The sequence below is a fragment of the Magnolia sinica genome, chromosome 12, assembly GCF_029962835.1.
Source record: "Magnolia sinica isolate HGM2019 chromosome 12, MsV1, whole genome shotgun sequence".
In the NCBI taxonomy this organism is placed as follows: Eukaryota; Viridiplantae; Streptophyta; class Magnoliopsida; order Magnoliales; family Magnoliaceae; genus Magnolia; species Magnolia sinica.
The window spans coordinates 53373391-53395446 of record NC_080584.1 but is presented as its reverse complement, the minus strand read 5'-3'; the positions used below and the strand labels follow the sequence as shown (position 1 = coordinate 53395446).

General features: G+C 38.8%; 1 protein-coding gene across 1 annotated transcript in view; it reads right to left on the bottom strand.

Annotated features, from left to right (window-relative positions):
* Positions 1-22056, bottom strand: part of LOC131221385 (protein disulfide isomerase-like 5-4) — a 79685-nt gene that overhangs the window by 14796 nt on the left and 42833 nt on the right. Inside the window, exons 9-11 of the mRNA XM_058216646.1 lie at positions 20591-20647; positions 20269-20335; positions 19585-19722 (exon numbers count right to left, since the gene is read on the bottom strand). Coding sequence (XP_058072629.1) covers positions 19585-19722; positions 20269-20335; positions 20591-20647 — 262 coding nt within the window. The remainder of the gene's footprint in view (positions 1-19584; positions 19723-20268; positions 20336-20590; positions 20648-22056) is intronic.

The following is a 22056-nucleotide window of genomic DNA, read 5'->3' as shown; positions in this document are numbered from 1 at the left end:
CCATAAACTTGTTACCCATGTCAGTTACCCAAAGATCTTCTGAGTCAGCCGATGCATTTGCAAAACACATTCATGATTTGCATGCGCATGTGATGCAGGACATGAAAATTAAATATGATATGCGAGATTTCAGGCTTAAGATCACGTTAGTTCAGAAGCAATTATACAAATTCCATATCCCGCATGAAAGTCCAAACATTCAATTGAGGGGAATCTATGCGGGTATAGGCCTACACATGATAGAGCTGGATCAATAAAAATTATGAACCAAATGATACTTAAAGATAAGAAATAATCATCCACACATGCGTAGTAATCAGTCTCTAATCCAAGGGATTCACCAATTTCAAATCAAGGAACCCTAGGGTAAGAAAAGGGGCATAAAATTGGAGATTTGAGTAATTTAGGGTTAGGTTTAGGGATTTTGGGTGAAAGCGGAGTGAAAGAGAGGAGAGAGACGAACCATAGAAGTACCGCATGCATAGACAACAACAATGGCCTAGACGCACATGCGTGTGATCTCGGCCACACGTGTGTGGGGCCCACTATTCAGAAAAAGGCCACCTTGGCCCTGGTCGGCCAGGGATGGACTCCAAAACTCCCAAATCGCAGCTCGATCCGATGTACGGTTTGTGTGTGGTGCTCCGCCAAAGTTCCAACCCTCCTGTAGGGCCAGATTCTGAAATTCTGCTATGGGGAAGAGAATTGCTGCAATAGATGATTGATTCGAAGTGTAGATGATGGGGTGAGATGAGAAGAAGGGATGATAGAAGATGGATAGTAGAGATGGCGATGGATGGGGGCAAATTGGAATAGATCTGGCTTCGCAGCACGATAGTTAACCCTTCGATGAAGGGAGGGCTTCGCACCCAATTAGGCTTTACAACTTAGAGAGTAGGAAAACGCAGAATTTTTATTAATCTTCAACGAATGAAAAAAAACTACAAGGGGTGCCTATTTATAAGAAAACCATATACCCCAAAACTCGCGCCATGTGCGCAACCTATTACTTGGCGATAAAGTAAACCAAAATAAAAACTAATCAAAGAAATCTGAATCATCCATGATGTTCTAAATAACATTAATAAGCAAAACCTAAAATATGAAATCAATCTGACTAGTGGGCCACGATTATGAGATCTCATGATGGGCTTTTCTTGACTAACGGGCCCACTCTTTTGAATCAAAACTTCGTCTTCTAGCTAAGAAGGCCCTCCCTGGATGCCGTCATCGATCCAGATCGACGGTGGGGGCTCTTCTTCTTCTGGCGTACGTGCGTAGGGGGGCGATATGAGTGCGCGTGTGCGTGTGATGTCCCCATCAATTCTCCCCGGCTACAAAGATTTCGCCACTGGCGAAATAAAACTCCTGGACTGCTCCAGGATGTTAGGATCAAGTCTCTGAAGCTCCTCCTCAGTGAGCCACGTGCTGTCTGAAGCTGGGCGTGACTTCCATTTAACCAGGTACTTCTGAAACCCGCCGTCCGACGTTGAAACTATCTAATGGTCCAGGATATCCTCTATTTCCTTTTTGGGTGTGTGAAGATTAGGTATGGGAGGTAGAGGCTTGGAAAATGGATCGAGAAGGATAGGTATGAGAGGTAGAAGTTGGAAAGATGGATCGAGACGGGTAGGTATAAGAGGTAGAGGCTGGGAAAATGGGTTGGGAAGGGTAAGTATGGGACGTAGAGGTTGGAAAAATGGGTCGGGACAGGTAGGTATGGGAGGTAGAGAGTGGGAAAATGGGTCAGGATGGGTAGGTGTGAGACGTAGAGGCTGGGAAAATGAGTCGGGAATGGTAGGTATGGGAGGTAAAGGCTAGGAAGAAAGGTCAGGAAGAGTGGGTATGGGAGGTAGAGGCTACGAAAATGAGTCGGGAATGGGCCATGGTTCAAGGGATAAATATGGGGAATGAGGACGGGTAGGCGAATGGCCGGACAAAGTATCAGCGGTCCCCTGAAAAGTAACTAGAACCTCCACGTTGAATGTGGAACTGATTCCCATAGAAGGTGGAAGATCTAAATCATACGCATTGAGACCGTTTTGTTTTATAATTTTGAAGGGTCCAGCGCTACATGCGTGTAACTTCCCAACGACCCCCAAAGGGTACCACTCAGGCCAGATGCGGACTATCATAAAGTCCCCAATATTGAATTCTTTGAAACGTTTATGTTGGTTTGCAGAAAATTTGTAATGTTCATTACTAGTAGTGATCTTCTACCTGATTTCTTGATGTCATGAATGAATGTGATGCGCAAAAGACTCTGCAAGCTTTGACACCCTATGGGATAGTGACATAGGGACAAGATCAATAGGTTTTCCAGGTTTATAAACAGTAACGACTTCATAAGGACTAAGACCTGTGAACCTATCGACATAACTATTAAACACAAACTCGGCTGTAGATATTACGGTGTCCCATGTTCTGGTGTGCTCTATCTCCCTCATAGGGGGAGACTCATCCAGTAGATCATCAGGAAAGACATCATGTAACTCATCCATTATCGGAATGGCCATAGTGGGTAACTCTACACTAGCCTCTGGTGCACTCTCTCCAGCCACAAGGCCGCACATGTCGTACCCCTCAAAATAGTAGTCTTGATGTCTCTCATAGGGTGGGTGCATGGGTGCACACCCATAATTGATTCCTTCACCAACTCCATTAATTGGTTTATCCTCCAGGCCACCTGCCTGAGATTGGACATCTACCCCAATAGTGGGGTTTGTCCTGGCGATGGTCTTTAGTTGGGTAATGCGTACATCAAGCTATTCAAAGTATTGGTCCATTTCCAAGCGCTTAATCAAAAACTCCAACTTCTGGGACAGCTTGTTTAGTGACTCTTTCAATTGTTCCATGTTTAGTGTAGGGTGCCAACCAAAATTCAGCAATATAGCTGTCAAAATATAAGATTTTTTTTAATTTTTTTATTTTTTAAGAAACAACCTAGTTTCCAAAAACGAAAAAGGAAAGTTTTTTTAAACACGTTAGGAAAGTTTCTAAAAAAAAGCAACCTAGTTTCTAAAAACGAAAAAGGAAAGTTTCTAAGAAAAACAAATTAGGAAAGTTTCTATAAAAAAAAAAAAAAACAAATTATGAAAGTTAAAAAAAAAAAAAAAAACAAATTAGGAAAGTTTCTAAAGAAAAGCAACTTAGTTTCTAAAAACGAAGAAGGAAAGTAAACTAATTTCTAAAAAAGAAAAAGGAAAGGAAATTAGTTTCTAAAAACAGATTAAGAAAGTTTCTAAAAAATTAGTTTCTAAAAAACAGAAAAGGAAAGTTTCTAAACCTAGAAATAGAAAGCTAAGTTAATTTCTAAAATAATTCAAATAAGGGGATAACAAAAAATTTCAGCAGCTTATGTCAGGGTTTATGGACTTCTAAACAGCCGTATATGATGAGAATTGATGCATAATGGACATAAACAACCAAACCCTAAACATGTAATGAATTTCCCTACAAGAACCCTAGGCTTTGATACCAAATTTGAAGCGGGACATGAAAATTAAATATGATATGCGAGATTTTAGGCTTAAGATCACGTTAGTTCAGAAATAATTACACAAATTCCATATCCCACGTGAAAGTCCAAACATTCAATTAAGGGGAATCTATGCGGGTCCAGGCCTACACATGATAGGGCTGGATCAATAAAAATTATGAACCAAACGATACTTAAAGATAAGAAATAATCATCCACACATGTATAGTAATCAGTCCCTAATCCAAGGGATTCACCAATTTCAAATCAAGGAACCCTAGGGTAAGAAAAGGGGTATAAAATTGGAGATTTGAGTAATTTAGGGTTAGGTTTATGGATTTTGGGTGAAAGCGGAGTGACAGAGAGCAGAGAGACGAACCATAGAAGTACCGCAGGGGTGAACAACAACAATGGCCCAGACGCACATGCATGTGATCTCGGCCGCACGTGTGTGAGGCCCACTATTCAGAAAAAGACCACCTTGGCCCTGGTCAGCCAGGGATGGACTCCAAAACTACCAAATCTCAGCTCGATCCGATGTACGGTTTGTGTGTGGTGCTCCGCCGCAGTTTCAGCCCTCCTGTAGGGCCAGATTCTGAAATTCTGTTGTGGGGAGGAGAATTGCTGTAATAGATGATTAATTCGAAGTGTAGATGATGGGGTGAGATGAGAAGAAGGGATGGTAGAAGATGGATAGTAGAGATGGCGATGGATGGGGGCGAATCGAGATAGATATGGCTTCGCACCACGGTAGTTAACCATTCGATGAAGAGAGGGCTTCACACCAATTAGGCTTCACAACTCAGAGAGTAGGAAAACACAGAATTTTTATTAATCTTCAATGAATGAAAAAAAGCTACAAGGGGTGCCTATTTATAAGAAAACCATATATCCCAAAACTCGCGCCATGTGTGCAACCTATTACTTGGCGATAAAGTAAACCAAAATAAAAACTAATCAAAGAAAGCTAAAGTGTCTATGATGTTTTAAATAACATTAATAAGCAAAACCAAAAATATGAAATCAATCTGACTAGTGGGCCATAATCATGAGATCTCATTCTGGGCTTTTCTTGACTAACGGGCCCACTCTTTTGAATCAAAACTGTCTTCTAGCTAAGAGGCCCTCCCTGAACGTCGTCATCGATCCAGATCGACGGTGGGGCTCTCCTTCTTTTGGCATACGTGCGTAGGGGGGGCGGCGTGAGTACGCATGTGCGCATGATGTCCCCATCAGCATGTTAGACAACGAATAAATGTGAGTGATAATAATTATAAATGTTCAGTTGACCAACATCGTAGGTGGACAGAATTTAATGAAGGGGATTATTTAATGGTTAGGATTAGACCAGAGCGGTTTTCTTCCGGGTTCCGCTAAGAAATTACAAGCTCACAGTACTGGATCATTCATAGTATTGCGTAAAATTGGGTCTAATGCATACAGGGTAGACCTTCCACCTGAAATGGGAATAAATCCGACGATCAATGTGGAAGATCCAGTCCTCTGTCATAACCCTTCCATTGTTTCTTCTTCCCACCCTTGGCCACTTTCCGGCTTTACTTCTCAACACACTCCACCCTTTCCACCATCAATTGACTGTAAGGAAGAGATTGAAGGGATAATGGATGAGGAGATTGTTTCCACACAAGATGGGGGCTTCCAAAGGTACCTTGTCAAATGGAAGAACAAGCCACCATCCAATTCCACGTGGCTTACAGAAGCGGAACTACAACGGATTGATCCGGACCTTCTCGAGACACGCAAAAGTTTTAACTCATCGGAGCCAAGTTCTTCTCACCCGAGGGGAGTTGATGCGGACATCAGACCCTTCAAAGTTTATCAAAGAGGAAAGCAGCTGACGAACACATTTTTATGGCTCGATGATGGTTCACGGTACAACGAAGGATGATTTTGAAGATCTGATTAATTGCACAACTAAGAATGATTTTGAAGACCTTACACATGCCCTTAGATTAATTGAAGGCCCCACATTAGGAGGACACGTATGTAGGATGAGTTAGAAGACTGATCTGTTACGCATAATTTTTATTTTTTATTTTTAGAAAGCTTTGTTTTGCACAGTTTTTTTCCTTTTGTTATAGGGGTAGTTTAGTCATTTTCTTTTAAATCCAAATTTTATAAATAGGGTGCTTTCTACCCTAAACCTAATGATATTTTTTTAATGAAAGCTCAGTGCCTCCTTCCCATTTCTCTCTGTAGTAAGTTCTTCTCTTCCCCTAATCTCCTCTTCTTCTAACTTCTATTTCTAGCCCTCCAACCTTCTCTTCTCTTTCTATGCCTAGTCCCTTCTTCTTCTTCTTTTTTTTGGCTATTGACCTTGAAAATCTGAGAATTGATCCCAACCCTCTCAAATTTTCCAGCCGTCCCTATTCCAGAAATCCTTTGATTTCCTAGACTAGAGAAGTTGCATTGATTGTTGGATTGAAACCATGTAAGATCGGGAGGTCTCATCCCTCGCCGGATCCAATCCACGCATAATTTGAATACGGTACCGCAGGATTGTGATGATGGTCTGCAACCATTGCATGTTCCCTTTATTATTATCTTTACTATGATGTGGAATGTGAATATTTTAATTGATTTGCTTAGTTTATTTCGCTGGATCATTTTTGTGCTCACACATGCATTCTAGTTTAGACCGTCCTGCATCAATGTGTGTGTGTGTGTGTAACCCTACCTAAAACTCCTTTCTCACAAGCTCTCTTTCCTCATGGATTTCATCATTCTATCCTTGTGTTAAAGACTTTCATTGAGCATTCAAAGCTCGAATTGAAGAATGAACTCTAACATTCATTAATGCTCTAGCAACCATATTTATTTGCAAATCTTTTATGCTAGATAGCATTGAATGCTTAGCCTTGGGAATCCTAACCATAACCATAAATACCCATCATTAGCAAGTTAGGATTCACCTACTTCAACGGGGCTCATCCACTTTCGGTAAGAAAGTCTATTTGAGTCCATTGTGTCTGGAAACTGATCCTTGTGTAGGATTGGGTTTCAAAGTTTGAAATATCGAACTCGCCAAGTCCTTTTGTAGGCCTCTGATGGAAGAGTACGTTCATCTTACATATGCAAGACTTCGTGTTTGAGTTTAAGATCCAAACTCTCTAAGACCTTGTGTAGGCCATCGACGAAAGCAAATTGTATAGACCTTGTATAGGTTGTAAAGGTTTATGATGAACCTGATTTAAAACTATTTGGATAGTGAAATCTAGTACACTCTAGGAGAGAATGAGTTAGCCAAGAGTGGAGTAGGCACATAGCCAAACCACTATACATCGTGTGCAATGGGTCGAATGTTTTATCTCATCTGTTAACTCTTGCTGAACAATATACATGATTTACTTTACTGCAACAAACATGTTTGACATAATGTTTGAATGATGTTTTCACTATAATAGACTTAATAGATGCACTTCTTCTTGTTTGTATTATTTCACATGAGTGTTTAGAAGTAAGTGCATGTAACTTATCCAGTTAAAATTTAAAAGTCCTATTCACCCCCCTCTAGGACATTAGTCATATATTCAAGCTTCACTTGTAACGGTAAAACTGCAATTTCAAGTGGACATGGAAGGTTGGCCCACATGATGGATAGTTGAGATCAAAGGTGGGCCCACATGATGACCGACCCATATTGAAGGTGGGGCCCACATAATGGATGGTCCACATCAAAGTGTAGCCCTGCATGATGGACAGTCCACATCAAGTGGGCCCCACCTTATGAACAGTTCACATACAAGGTCTCGCATGATGGACGACCCATATCCAAGGTGGCCCAACATGATGGATGCTCCACATCAAAGGTGTACCCCACATGATGGACGGTGGACATCAAAAGTGGTCCCCACATGATGGATGGCCCACATCAAAGTAAGCCCACATGATGGATGGTCTACCTCAAAGGTAGGCCCCACCTTTGGTTGACCATTTTTTAGATATCCAATCAATAGCTAGAAAAAACAAACAGTCCACATTGATTATAATGGAGTTGCTGTAATTAAAGAAAAAAATAAAATTGATAGCAACCAATGTTCGAAATATTGGTATCATGTTATGTATCAATAGATCAGCCATCATAGATGCTTGATTGCATGTTCGGAGTGCAACATTGCAAGCAATTTGGGAGAAATTGGGAAATTTTCGAATTTTCCTCAAATCGGACCACCTACACTCAAATTTCGAAATTAGAGTGTTTGTGATGATTATTTCATCAAGTACTCCTAAATACTTTGAAATTAGTCTCAATTAATAACTGCTTGAAGGAAAAAAAAAAAAATTAGAAAACATGAAGAACCAATGAATATTGAAATCAAAGCTTTGACTCTATGATTTTTCATGCAAAACATGAAGAACCAATGGATTTGTAACCATTTGACACTGATTTAACATAATTTCAAAAAAAAAAGGGGGGGGATTGGAAATTGAAAATACTTACTGGATCGAACACGTGGGATATATCGATTCTACCTGTACATTTCGTATCGCACGGGTAGTATATAAGATATATCGTGGGATATATCGGCCGATATCGTCAATATTTAAAACATTGATAGCAACTACCCTTAAAAAAGCTCTTATTTGAATGTTTCATCGAACATGCTAATTTCAAAATAAGAACCTTTTTAGTTCTTTTATATAAAAAAATGATTTTACCAAATGAGCTTATTGTAAAGCAAGAGCTAGAATTAAAAGTCCTAATTTTTTAACTCTTATTAGAGTGGCTCTTATTAAAATAGATAAGAATTGAAAAGGGGGCTCTAAATTCTTAAGGGTGTGTTTGGGAATGCATTGATAAGCTACTTATTTAACTTACAAGAGCAATAAAGTACCTTATGTGACAAAGTTTAGTAAGATATCATTTAAAAGTTGTTGAACACCTTTCTTTTTCTCTCTTTTCTTTTTTATCTTTACACACACACACTCACGTTGTAGTGGGATTTCACCACCTATGGGTACTCGAACCTTTGACTTAGGACCCAAGTTGTTGAACACCTTAGAATAACTTGTGGCCTTGAGCAAAAAAATTCTTGCATATTACTTTTTTTTTTTTTGGGGGGGGGGGGGAACATGATGTAACGACCCTGAATTTCGGTACTCTTTAAAATCATAATTCATAATTATAAATTTAATTTTTAGAATGAGAGCAAAAACAAATCACTTAGCTGGTTGGCAGAACACTCTTAGTTGAGAGAGAAAACGGGGATTGACTCATGCCGCTGTGACTCTCAGTTGCAAGTTAGGTCGGAGGATCAATTCATGTGACTATAATAATAACATTTTGCCAAATTCCAGTAAGATTTCAATTTCTGGATAAGGAAGGATGTGCTTTCTTACCTTATCTGGAAAGGGTTTTTCTCTTTAAGATGACCTAAAAGAGAGAAAATCCTAGAGAGAGAGAGAGAGATCTGAGGAGAGGAAGCCTAGATCGGGTAAGTCCCCATCTCTTTTTCCTTTTCTTTTTTTTCATGCTATTAGTTTATTATTCTCAAATCAATGCAATGGATGGTGTGGATCAGCTACACATTCCTTGCATTGGTCTATGGGGAGATCTAAGGAGGAGATGATGTGAAATTTGAATTTGAGCAGTAGCGTTTGTTTTAGAAATTGGTTTGATGATATCTAATGATCTTAGATATGATCTAAACGGACCATTTGGTCTTAAGGGCCAAAATATATCAAAGCCTTAATTTCCAAATCGATCTGATCAATGGATCGGCCACATAGCCAGATCTAATCTTAGCCATGAATAATATACAAAATGAGATTATGGATTATCCAATGTGTTAGATCTAATCCGAACCGTTTATATAAAGGATTGATCGGATCTATGATGGCAACCAAAATTTAATAAGGATCTAACCGTCTGGTGGGCCATAGTGATAGATGGAAGGAATTGTACATAACATACATTGATTTAGAGTTTGAAATCATAAATGGTCTGAATCTAAGAGATCTATTGACCCATCCCTAATTTAAGGATTGTGGGAGTCAACGAATGGTTCAGATCTTTCCCACATGATCAGAAAATCATTCAAAATAAGAAAAACTAGGGAAACCCAAAAAGTTATAAAATTCAGATCGTCCAGACTTGGTGCAGCAGTGCCAAATCAATCAATCGACTGATCGGTTCGATTGATCGAAGGCGGCCAAAAAATGTCCAGCAACCAAAATCCGAAATTTAAAATGAGATTGATCAATTAATAGGGTAGTTCGATCGAACGAAGGTATAGTTAGAGCGACCGAATAAGTAGTTTCGATTGATTGAATGGGACAAAAGGTGTACATAAAGTTGTGTTGGAAATTTGAATTAATTTCGATAGATCGAAGTGAATTTCAATTGAACCTCGACAGTCTGCTGGAATGTTTTGTTTGATTGGAACTTCAATATTTAATTTATGTGATATAAATTAGTAATAATCCTAAACTTTCTCGGAACACTAGAATGGTCAGAACACCATGGCCAATTGAATGGGCCCCACCTTGAAAAGAGATTTTTTCAAATTTTGTGGAGGATAAAACTAAGATCAAAGATTTGATTTCTATATGAATTTTATATTTGGGGAAAACGATTAACCATAGGTGGGCTGATTTCACAGATATACACTAATAGAAATATAATTTGAATTACGATTACTTAGGTGATTGCAAACTGATTGATCTTTAACACCCTGATCCATAGCTCAAGTGGTAGACTGAGTGAAGGATACCTCGTTTCAACACTGAGGTCTTGGTATCAATTCCCTAGTGGGGGTGGCTAACTATGAAGTGTGAACTAACTGTGGGGTGTACTAACAAGCTCACAAAAAAAAAAAAAAAAACTGATTGATCTTGGGGTAACATCTCGGAATACACATCACTAGATTTCAGGTGAGTATCCCAACATGTTTCCTCTTCGTTGTGATTAAAAATAGTTGTGTGATTGCTCTGTTTACTGTATTTTTTTGTATGGAATGCTTTGTTGAAATTGTTTAAACTGAAATGATATTATTAAACCGTGATGATATATATGACACATCAATCATTCTCATACATAATGTTCTTGCACTAATTCCCTTGGGACAATCTTTGGAAGACCTGTAGGTACTTGTGTAAGTGCTATGTTTTCTCCTATGATTGTCAAATTTTGTAGTGCCAAAACCTCTTGGAATCTGTATCTTGTTTAGTTCGTCTTCAAGTTCCAGATGTTCCATTTTAAGATTCAAGTACAAGTTCAAGATGATCCATTTCAAGATTCAAGCATCACAAGAATAAGAGTTCAAGAACTACATCAATTGATAGTTCAAGCTTTCAAAGCTTCATGTAAGTCAAGACATTGTGCTTTACTTTGGTACTCAAAGCTCAAGGTGAAATGCACTTCAAAGTGTTTCAAATTCAAGCTTCAAAGTGTTTCAAATTCAAGCTTCAAAGTGTTACAAGTTCAAGCTTCAACATACTTCAAGATGTCAAGCTTCATGTGCTTCAAGATCAACTATCAACCGAAGCAAAAGATGACTCAATGTTCGAACATCACTTATAAGGTATGAATGACCCTAGATTGACCATAGGTTAGGTCATATTGATTGCATACTTTAATTGAGTCACTATATAAGTGTATAGGCTTTTTCTCGACTAGTCTTAGCCTATGTTCGACTAGTCTTAGTACTGGCTCGACCAGTCCAAGGTTTGTTACTAATTTTTGGGATTTTCTGTTATAGCCTCGACCAGTCTTGGAGACTGCTCGACCAGTTAAGTGAACAGTGCTCGACCAATTGAGTAGGCTCGACTCAAAGTCCAGCAACGAAATTGGGTCCCACACGACCAGTCGAGTGCAGGGCTTGACCGGTCGTGCAGGCCACTCGACCAGTCGTGGAACGGCCTTATCTTATCGCGCCTGAAAGTTCAAAATTTTGTTGGTCCTTCAACCAGTTAAACTGACCTCTGGGCCAGTCGAGTGAATAGTTTCTGCACTTATAAATAGAGCACGATTTTCAGAGTTTTTCATTCAATTCAAGCAAAATCAAGACACCACTCTGAGAGATAAGTTAGTGATATTCTTAAGCTATTTAGTGCTCATTTAATATTCTCTTTAATTAGCCTTTTGTATTTGATTTTGAGTTCTACATTCCAATCTTATTTGAAGAAGGGATTGAAGTTTTCCCATTTCTTCGAATCAAAATCAAATCTAGCTAGCTCAAAGTGATTTAATCTAAAAATCATTTAGAACCTTTTCATAAGTGAGTGTGGACATTGAACATCTACGTTGAACTTACTACTCCGAATTGGTTCTTCCGGGCTACATCAAAGGAAAATATCTAGATAAGTATTTTACATTTCTGTAAATCTATTCTTTTGGTTTCTTTGAGATTGTGCCAGGAAAAATCTCTTTCTTTTGGTTTGTCTGAGGTGATCCAGAAAACTCAGACTGTGGGATTTTTGAATTGTGTAAGCCCACTTGAAAGACAAAATTGTGAAGGTTTTAGGTTAACCTTGAAAAACCTATTTCATAGTGAATGTCGATATCCACTGTGTGAGGATATTGGGAGTGGAGTAGTTGTGTAGCTGTTTTTCTAAACAGTTGGTGTACACACAAGCGAACCACTATAATCTCTGGCCTTCTGGTGAATGATTGATTGTGACATTGTGTGGATGTTGTAATTTCTTTTTTTAAGCATTTGTGGAGAATGTTGTAATCTTTTATGCAAGTGTGGGAATGTTGTAATAGCTTAGTTATTTTCTTTGCTATTTTATTCTTTATTTCTCTTTCCTCTGTATTGGTTTGAGATTTTGATACAGAGACCGTTCTAGGAATCAGGTTGTCCTACCATAAGCCATTGGTTTTTGGTGTAAGGTTATCCTTAGAACAACATCAACATCTGTATCAACCTCTTAATACTTGTACATTTGAGGTTGTTATTCATTTATGCTTTGTTGGATTGTTTATGCTATCTTTATTTATAATTGTTTAATTCTGCATTTAAGTTTTTAATTTGGCATAGTCCTATTCACACCCCCCCCCCCCCCCCGCGACTTTTAGCTCGGCCTTTTCAACTTAATAGTACCAGGTGACCTAGGAGGCCATCCTTGGATACCCACAATGTGTGAAAGCCTACCAAGATGGTGAAAGCCTACCCCAGAAGGGGAGACGCAGGTTGATGGAATCCAATTCAAGCAAGTGGATTGATCAACCCACTTGATGCATTAACGCACTCATACATTGCATAACATTCATGCATTCCTATTTTTAATTATGATGTGCATGAACCACAATGGGTCACTCACCGAGCCTGGCCAACTAACGTATATTAATTTTAAAACTGTACAAATCATGTTGAAGATGAAACAGTTACCCAATTTCCAGGGTAGGAGGTTGAACCACTGGATGATCCTCAAGGGCAATGGCCCTATCTTGAAGAGGAGGAACTGAATGCATTGACTTAGTAGCTTGTGGGATGGAACTAACATTATTTCTTCTAGTCATACTTTGGAATTCAAAACTGAATCAATTGTGAATGTCTTATTTTATTTTGAGTTGGCTACAATTTAATAAAGCCCCAGATCGGTGGGTTGGAGTACAATGATTCGAACTTTATGAAGATAAACAACATACGAGACGAATGATTTTGAATCCTTCAATTAGTTGATGTGTGTGAATACTTAGTGTAGGGTGAAAGGTTGGAATAATTGAATGTGAAATACATTGATAAGTGTTTGAGTTTGTAAACTTAAAGTACATTTAAATTATGCCTTTGGGAAAATAGTATGAATAATTGGTTTGAGTACACATTATGTACAAGTCATAGTCTGTAACTTGAGTCTGAGGGTGCACACTCTGTATTCTGAATTGCAGGGCATGACAAATGGGATCGAAGGCTCCATATTATGGACAACCAACATCAAGGTGGGCCAAATGTGTTGGACAGTCCATATCAAAGGTGGCCCCTCATGATGGACAGCCCACATCAAAGGTGGGGCCCACAAGATGGACGGTACACATCAAAAGTGGGCCCCACATGATGGCCAATGGACATTACAGGCAGGCCCCACATGATGGACAAGGAACATCAAAGGTGGGGCCCATGTGATGGATGACCCTCATCAAGGTGGGCTCACATGATGGATGATCCACATCAAAGGTTGGCCCCTAATGATGAATGGTCCATATCTAGGGGAGCCTTGCATGATGGACGGCTCACTTCAAAGTTGGGCCCTATATGATGGACGACCACATTAAAGGTGGGCCTCACATGATGGACGGCTACATTAAAGGTGGGCCTTACATGATGGACGACCCACATCTGTGGGCCCCGCATGATGGATGACCCACATCGAATGTCCGACATGATGGACGACACATGTCTAAGGTGGGCCCCACATGATGGGTAGCCCACATTGAAGCTAGACCCCACACGATGGATAGTTCACATTGAGCATGGAGCCAAGTTGGCCCAACATAATGAACGGTCCACATCAAAGGTTAACTCCACATGATGGATGGTGGATATTAAAGGTGGACCCCAAATGATAGATGGCCCACCTTCCCACATGATGGACGGCTACATTACAGGTGGGCCTTGCATGATGGATGACCCACATCTGTGGGCCCCACGTGACGGATGACCCACATCCAATGTTCGACATGATGGACGACCCATATCTAAGGTGGGCCCCACATGATGGGTAGCCCATATTAAAGCTAGACCCCACAACGGATAATTCATATTGAACATAGGGCCAAGTTGGGCCCAACATAATATACCGTCCACATCAAAGGTTGGCTCCACATGATGGATGGTGGATATTAAAGGTGGACCCCACATGATGGATGGCCCCACATCAAAGGTGGGTCCGAATGATGGACAATCCACATCAAAAAGTGATGTTGCAAAAGTAATTTATGGATTATTTTCAGGATTATGTTGTTTACCAAACATACTCGTGTGCTAAATAAGTAGAAACTAAGATCGGCTACTTGAGGCATAAGTAGTTGAAGCAAAACGACTAACGATCCAAACGCACACCAGATCAGCTTTCTATGCTAAACTTCATGAATGTGTGAATCGAAGTACATCTAAATGGGCCAAAGTGCATCTAAATGTGGTCCAAATGTGTGTTTAAGTGCATCTAATTACATTGAACTTAGATGAACCTAAACACACTTATAAAATGTATTTAGATGAACTTACATGCACTTAGACGCATTTAAACATGTTGTATGTTAAGAGTACAATAGCTTTGTATTGGATCAAGCCTCTATATCCTAAATAATGCCCATTAAAGATGTTTTTTTGTTAAGTCCCTAAACAGTAAGAGATTATAAGTTTTACTGGAGGTCTTTAAAATGGCAAATTCCCGTCTCCAAAGTTATAAAAATATATATATATGTGCATGAATTTACTTTTTCATTTTTTTTTTATTGTCCTTCAACTTGTTGATTGTAATCAACCTACTTATAGACTATTAGATAGCACTTGACCTAATCAACATATGTAATAATCTATTACATGCACTTGTGGGAGTTTTGTGCTTTCGTTGCCGGTTTTTTTTATTATTATTATATTGGATGCCCTACCTGATGAGTGGACCATCCTGGATTTTATCTATGCTCTTCTTCTTTTTTTCGATTAGCTTGTTAGTACACCCATTGTCAGCTCACACTTCACTGTTAGCCACCCCCACTAGGGAATCGATGCCAAGACCTCAGTGTTGAAACGAGGTATCTTTCACTCAGTCTACCACTTGAGCTATGGATCTGGGTGTTCGTTGCCGGTTGCCAACCTAGATAAAGGAGGGTTGCGTCAGGTTGGCAGTCTTTGTCAAACTTATGCCATAACTTTCATCATGACTTCAAACAATATGACATTCCAAACTCATGCTAGGGTGTTCCCTGTAAGAGAAGCATTGCATTGTTACTCGGGTGTGATGAAAAATGGGCAAGCGTTGACTAAAGTGTCCCCTAGAAGTGAGTGTCATAACAACACTCGGTTGCTATGAGAAGTTGAGGATTCCATCACCATTTTGGATGCGCTCGGGTAAATAAGCTAGCCTAGGAGAATAGGATTTGCCTTGCCACATGGAATATTAACAAATATGGAGTTAGTAGATACGATGAAACAAAGGAGAGTTAACATATCTTGCATTCAGGAGGCCAAGCGGAAAGGGGACAAACTAGAGAAATTGATGGATATAAACATTCATATATAGGAAAAGACAAGAATTGAAATGTGGTAGGGATAGTGGTAAATAAAGATTTAAAAGATGAAGTTGTAGATGGTAGGAGAGTAAATGATGGGATTCTATTAATAAAACTTGTGTTAGGAGAGGAGATAATCAATGTTATTAGTGCATACGCACCACAAGTAGAGTTAGAAGATGGAATCAAGAAACAATCCTAGGAGGATATGGATGCTTTAACGCAAGGAATTCCAAATGGAGAGAGAATATTTATAGGAGAGTTAAATGGTTATGTAGAAAATGAAAGTTGAGAATATGAGAGGGTGCATGGAGAACATAGTTTTAGAAGAAATGAGATGGACAATGCCATCCTTGATTTCGCTATGGCAAACCATCTAGCTCTAGTAAACACATACTTTAAAGAGAGAGTTGAGCATTTAATAACTTTCAAAAGTGTAGAAGCCAAATAGATTACTTTCTACTAATGAAAATAGAATGATCGGCACGTAAGGATTGCAAGATTATACCAAGAGAGCCTGACTATGTAACATAGGTTAACGGTTATGGATGTTTACATTAAGGGCCGATTTGGATTGCAAATTACATCAGTAATGTACTGTAAAAGTGCAATAATTACAAATCACTATACTATCTCCTAAAAATAGGTAATTTGACCGACAATTCCTGTGTTGGTTTATCACGGTAAAATCATAATGACGATACTCTTACAGTACTTCAATGTCAAATCAAAGAGAAAAATATATTGATGTGCGTGTTTGGATAGGAGATTTCCACCGCAATGCAATGTAAAATTATAATGTTTATGAATTACAATGCATGTCTCCTATTATATCTACATTTGACTGCCATATTACATATTTAATCAATCATGGTAAAATCCTAACAATGACGCTTTTATAGTACATTACTGATGTAATTCAGAATCCAAATAGGCAAAGAGATGGAAGAAAGGAAATGAAATTACTGAGTGTCTAAAAACTAGGTGGTTGAATTTAAAAGGAGAGAACTGTATCAATCATAAATCAAGTAATGGAAGAAGGTAAGTGGAATGTTGATAAATGCTATGTGGAATGAGGTGTGCATTATGAAACTGGCAAAAGATGTTTTACTAGTATCTAGAGGAAAAGGCCAATCATATAAAGAAACATGGCGGTTGAATGATGATGTATAAAAAGACATTCACAAGAAACATTCATGTTTCAAAGCCTAGAAATGAACTAAAAATGATGAAAATTTTGAACAATATAAAATTGCCAAGATGATTGCAAAGAAAGTAGTGAGGCTAAACTTAAGGCTTATGATCATCTTTACAATAGATCGAGGACAAGAGAAGGGAGAAAGATGTCTTCAAACTGGCAAAAATTAAAGAGATGAACCGTAGGGACCTAGATCATGTTAGATGCATTCAGTGTGATAACTAGAGGGTACTATTAAAAGGACAATGAGATAAATGAAAGATGGAGAAGCTATTTTTCAAAACTTCTTAATGACACCACCCTGAAGTGCATAGGGATAGAAGGAACCATAAACTCAAATGACATCGGAGAGCATAGAAACTTTCCTAGGATTAGGATATCTGAAGTGAAGGAAGCTTTTAGAAAGATGAAAACAGGAAAGGCCCCTGGACAAGATAGTATATACCAACAAAGGTTTGGAAGTGTATGGGAGATATTGGGTTATTTTCGTTGACATAGTTGTTCAACAAGTTGTCAAGATTGTAAGATTTAAGAAATGCCAAACAAACGGAGGAAAAGTATTGTGGAACCTATTTATAAGATTTAAGGAGAAATACAGAGCTGCATGAATTATTATAGGATTAAACTAATGAACCATACTATGAAACTTTGGGAGAGTTATTGAGCAAAGATTAAGAGATGAGATTAATGTATCAGAAAAATCAATTTGGTTTCGTGCCTAGGAGGTCCACCACTAAAGTTATTTTCCTACTCAGACAAGTCATAAAGAAATATAGGGAGAGGAGGATCTGCACACGGCCTTTATTAACTTAAAGAAAACATACAATACAGTCCCTAGAGAGTTAATCTAGTAGGCGTTGGGAAAGGAGTTTCAAGAAGATATATTGACATGATTAAGGATATGTATGGGGGAGTGGTAACAAATGTGAGGACCACTAGTGGAAAGAAAGTGAGTTCCTAATTACTGTAGGCTTGCACTAGGGGTCGACATTGAGCATGTACCTTTTCACATTGGTTATGGACGAGTTAACGACACATTTGTAGGAAGAGATCCCATGGTGTATGTTGTTATCAGATGACATTTTTTTTTATTAACAAGATGGGGGAGCGCATAAATACGAAGCTAAATTTATAGAGGAATGCTTTAGAATCTAAAGAATTTAAAATTAGTCGGACTAAAATAGAGTATATGGAGTGCAAGTTTAGTGCCCATTTGTTTTTCCAATTTCCTGTGTAATTACAAGCAAATGAGCCATCATCATCTTTGGAAGGTGTTTGTTAACAAAAGAATTACAACACAAGAATCGATATTCAAATGCAATCAAAGCAAAGGAAATATTGATCATTACAATTTTCTATTGCAAAACTACCTTATTTTTGGTGATTCATGGAGAAAACAAACACCCTAAGCTCAGCCATCAATACAGTCAAATTACACTAACATCGATAGGGAATTATAGGGGTAAGTAAACATTACACATTTGCAGCCTATTACTGCTGTAATTGGAAAAACAAACAGTCCCTTAGAAACAATAAGAGTGAAAATGAGGAATTAGTTAAGATTGTTGACCAAGAAGTTTCCCAAAATCACCACTTTTGATACCTTGGGTCAATAATTCATGAGAATGGAGAGATGAAGAAGGATGTTGCCCACATAATTCAAGCAAGATGGAAGAAATGGTGATGTGCCTCTGGAGTTTGATGCATTCGTCGTGTACTACTCAAACAGAAAGGGAGATTTTATAAGATAGCTATAAGACCAGCCATGCTATATGGGACAAAACGTTGGGCAGTTAAGAAACAACATGTTCATTGGATGTGTAGCTGAAATAAGGATGCTGAGATGGATGAGTGGCAAGATGAGAAAGAATAGAAATAAAAACAAATGCATTTGAGGGAACTTGGGAGTAGCACCAATAGAAAGTAAGACAAGTAGACTTGGATGGTTTGGTCATGTGCAACAGAGACCAAGAACCATGCTGATTAGGAGTGAGTTGGTACAAGTTAAAGGCTCCAAATGGGCAAGAGTAAGGCCCAAAAGGATGCGGATGGAGTTAATAAGAAAAGACTGACCTATGGTCTAACTGAAGGTATGGCCCTTGATAGAGTGGAACGACAAAGTAGGATTCATGTAGCCAACCCCAACTAATTGGGATACGGCTTAGATGATGATGATGATGAAATGAGTACTACTTAGAAACCACAAAGATTAGTGATGGGCCAACTTTCATTCTACAACTGCCCTCATCTCACATGGATAAATCATTTAATGCATCACAAGATTGACAAGTTCTGGCACACCAGAGCTGGAAAGAGACTGTAGAAGTCTTTGAGATAATGGATTCCTAAAATACAAGTTGATGAAAAGTGCAGAATAGAAAACTAGGAATTAGAAGAGTTGAGGTTCGCCTGTTGCAGATTGATTGGAATCAATAAAATGGATGTAGAGATGAAATGGAATTGGTTGACAAATTCGGTGGGAAGTAGATTTGTACAGGATTAGCAACCTCATCTAAAAGATGCGTGGCTACGTCAATTTCTTAGTCCTCCACGGCAAAAATAAAAGTAGAGAAGTGGTTATCAACCAATTAAAAAAGAAAGAACCTTGTTCTATATTTAAGAACTATATAGAACAAGGTTCCTTTGAACTTGTCTGCACAAAACTGTGATGGAGAAAGAGCCACAAGAAATGCAGAATAAAATATATTTTACCTTCTTAACGCGCACAAAACCTTCGATTCTGCATCCATCTGTCAATGGTGCAGGACGTTTTGCAGTGTCCTCATCAGTTTTGTTCTCAAGCTCATGATTCAACTCCAATGGGACAGGTGCAACAAGAGCTTCCATTGTCTACAGTGGAAAATTCAAACCAACTACTTAGCAAGGTCCTTCCGATTAATCACCAGGAGGCACTACACAATATGCAAGTGAAACGTTTCATGGTAAACTCTAGTTTTTAGTTTGTATAGGTGGGGCCCATTGTTCAGTTATCCAAACTGTTGACACAATGGATCCCACTATGGATGGCCCATGCGCCATAAAAGTCTCCCATATAGGAGGATCCTGGCCTTCAAATACTTGGCCTTTTTGGTTGGAACTGTACTCTTGCTATTAAATATTTCTCAACTCTGTTTGCTGGTCACAAGTTGAAGGTTTAGGATTTTCCCATCTTGGATATTTTGATAATCATATCAACAGTTTGGATCATTGAGCCATGGGCCCTACTTAAAAACTCTCGAGCCCAAAATTGTATAGTGCCTCAACCACTAACAACGTCAATACTTCTGAATTTCAATAACACCATGCAACAACCATGTTGGCCAATGACCAGTTTGAAAATGACACATTTAAACAGGAAATAGAATACAGCCAACTCAAAACTAGATGTATGCATACCGAAACCAGACTATCTGTGTCTCGCTCCCCATAATAAGATTCATGGTCATGGTGTCCATGCTCATCCCTATATCAAGAGCAATTGTCACAATAACTTAGTGAAATCAAACCAGCAAGTTTATCCATTGGAGACTAATTTAAACCAACCCATATTGATAGATACACCCTCTCTTTCTACTTTTAGTAATACTTTGTTGGGAAGTCTTATCTAACAAGGTGGGTACAAGTATAACTTATTTTTATTTAAAGCAAATTGAAACAGATGAAGAAAAACACTAATTCATAGAAGACTACCAAAACTGAAACAGGACTGATGTTTTACCTTATGTCACTTCCTTTACGAAAAATGCGAACAGATGGATATCCTTGGACATGATGCCTGCACAAAACATGTTTACAATATAATTCACATCTAATTTCCAAATTTGGTAAAAAAAAAAAAAAAAAGGAGCAAAATAAATGACCTGAACTTATTTATCAGTTAAGTAAGAAATTGCAGAGAATGGAAACCAGTATAATTTTCTTTTAAAAGATACATAATGAATATTCACTCTTCCAATCTCCACACATATGTAGAGGAAAGGATTTACATGTTCATTGAGGGATATACATAATAGGCTAGGCTTTGGTGTTCATCCCTTTCTGTTGAGTGACTTGCTTCTGCACATGAGGGAAGCAAGTGTGATTGCCACATGTGAGAGATCCACACCTATCATCATTATCATCAGATAGGTTCTAGCTTGAATGGGCCACACCCCAAGAATCACACCGATTTTGTCAAGCGAAACCATTGCGTTGGAGGACTTGTGGGGAAAGAAAATAGATGACTACAAAAAAAAAAAAAATCAAAATTCATTTTATTGTTCATTTGTTTTCCTAAAAGATCACCCAATCCATGGATAAGAAGTTTCTGATTGGTATGAACTTTTGGACATGGCCCTTCCAATGTGAGGCATCGACGATGATCGTTTGATTCTTCTACAAGTTTGCAATGTACCAAGGAGCCAGACAATTACAATCAATATGTTGTCCAACCATCCTCGAAAAATATCCCATCTTGAGCTATATTTTATTGTCCATCTTCTATTTCCCCAATCATCTTTCATAAATCCCCAATCGACTCTGACAGTTCATAACCGAGGTCTTAACAAAAAAATTTCGTATCTTCTATCCTTCTAGGGATGGTTAGGGAATAACACCAAATAACTTACAGTTTGAATGGATTGGATGAGGACCTAGTATGCCAACAACTCTCTCTCTCTCTCTCTCTCTCTCTCTCTCTCTCTCTCTCTCTCTCTCTCTCTCTCTCTCTCTCTCTCAGGGATGAGTTACAAGCCATGCATATAATCATTGTAAAATCCTTGCAGGCCATGTAAAATCCTTGCAGGCCATGCATATAATCATTGTAAAATCCTTGCAAACAATAAAGCAAGTTGGGGTTGTAACTCAGTTAGTACAATCTGATGCAGGACAATTAACCACTTACTCTAAAAGCTCAAATTGATAGAGTATGGCAAATTAATTCCTTCATCTCATAGCCCAAGTCCCACATCGCATGGGTTAGGACCTCGGTCGAACCCCCCTCATGGGCCCATATCCCATGGGGACCGCATTACACGAGCCACCCGCCTCACACAAGCCACCCGCCTCACACGGGCCGCCCGCCCCGAGTGTGCCCCTTCATCCCACTAGCAACCTCACTCGAGCCCGATGTGAAAATGCCCCTGCATTAATCACCCTCGGTGAGGAGTTTCAAACACAAGACTTCCCGCTCTGATACCACTTTGA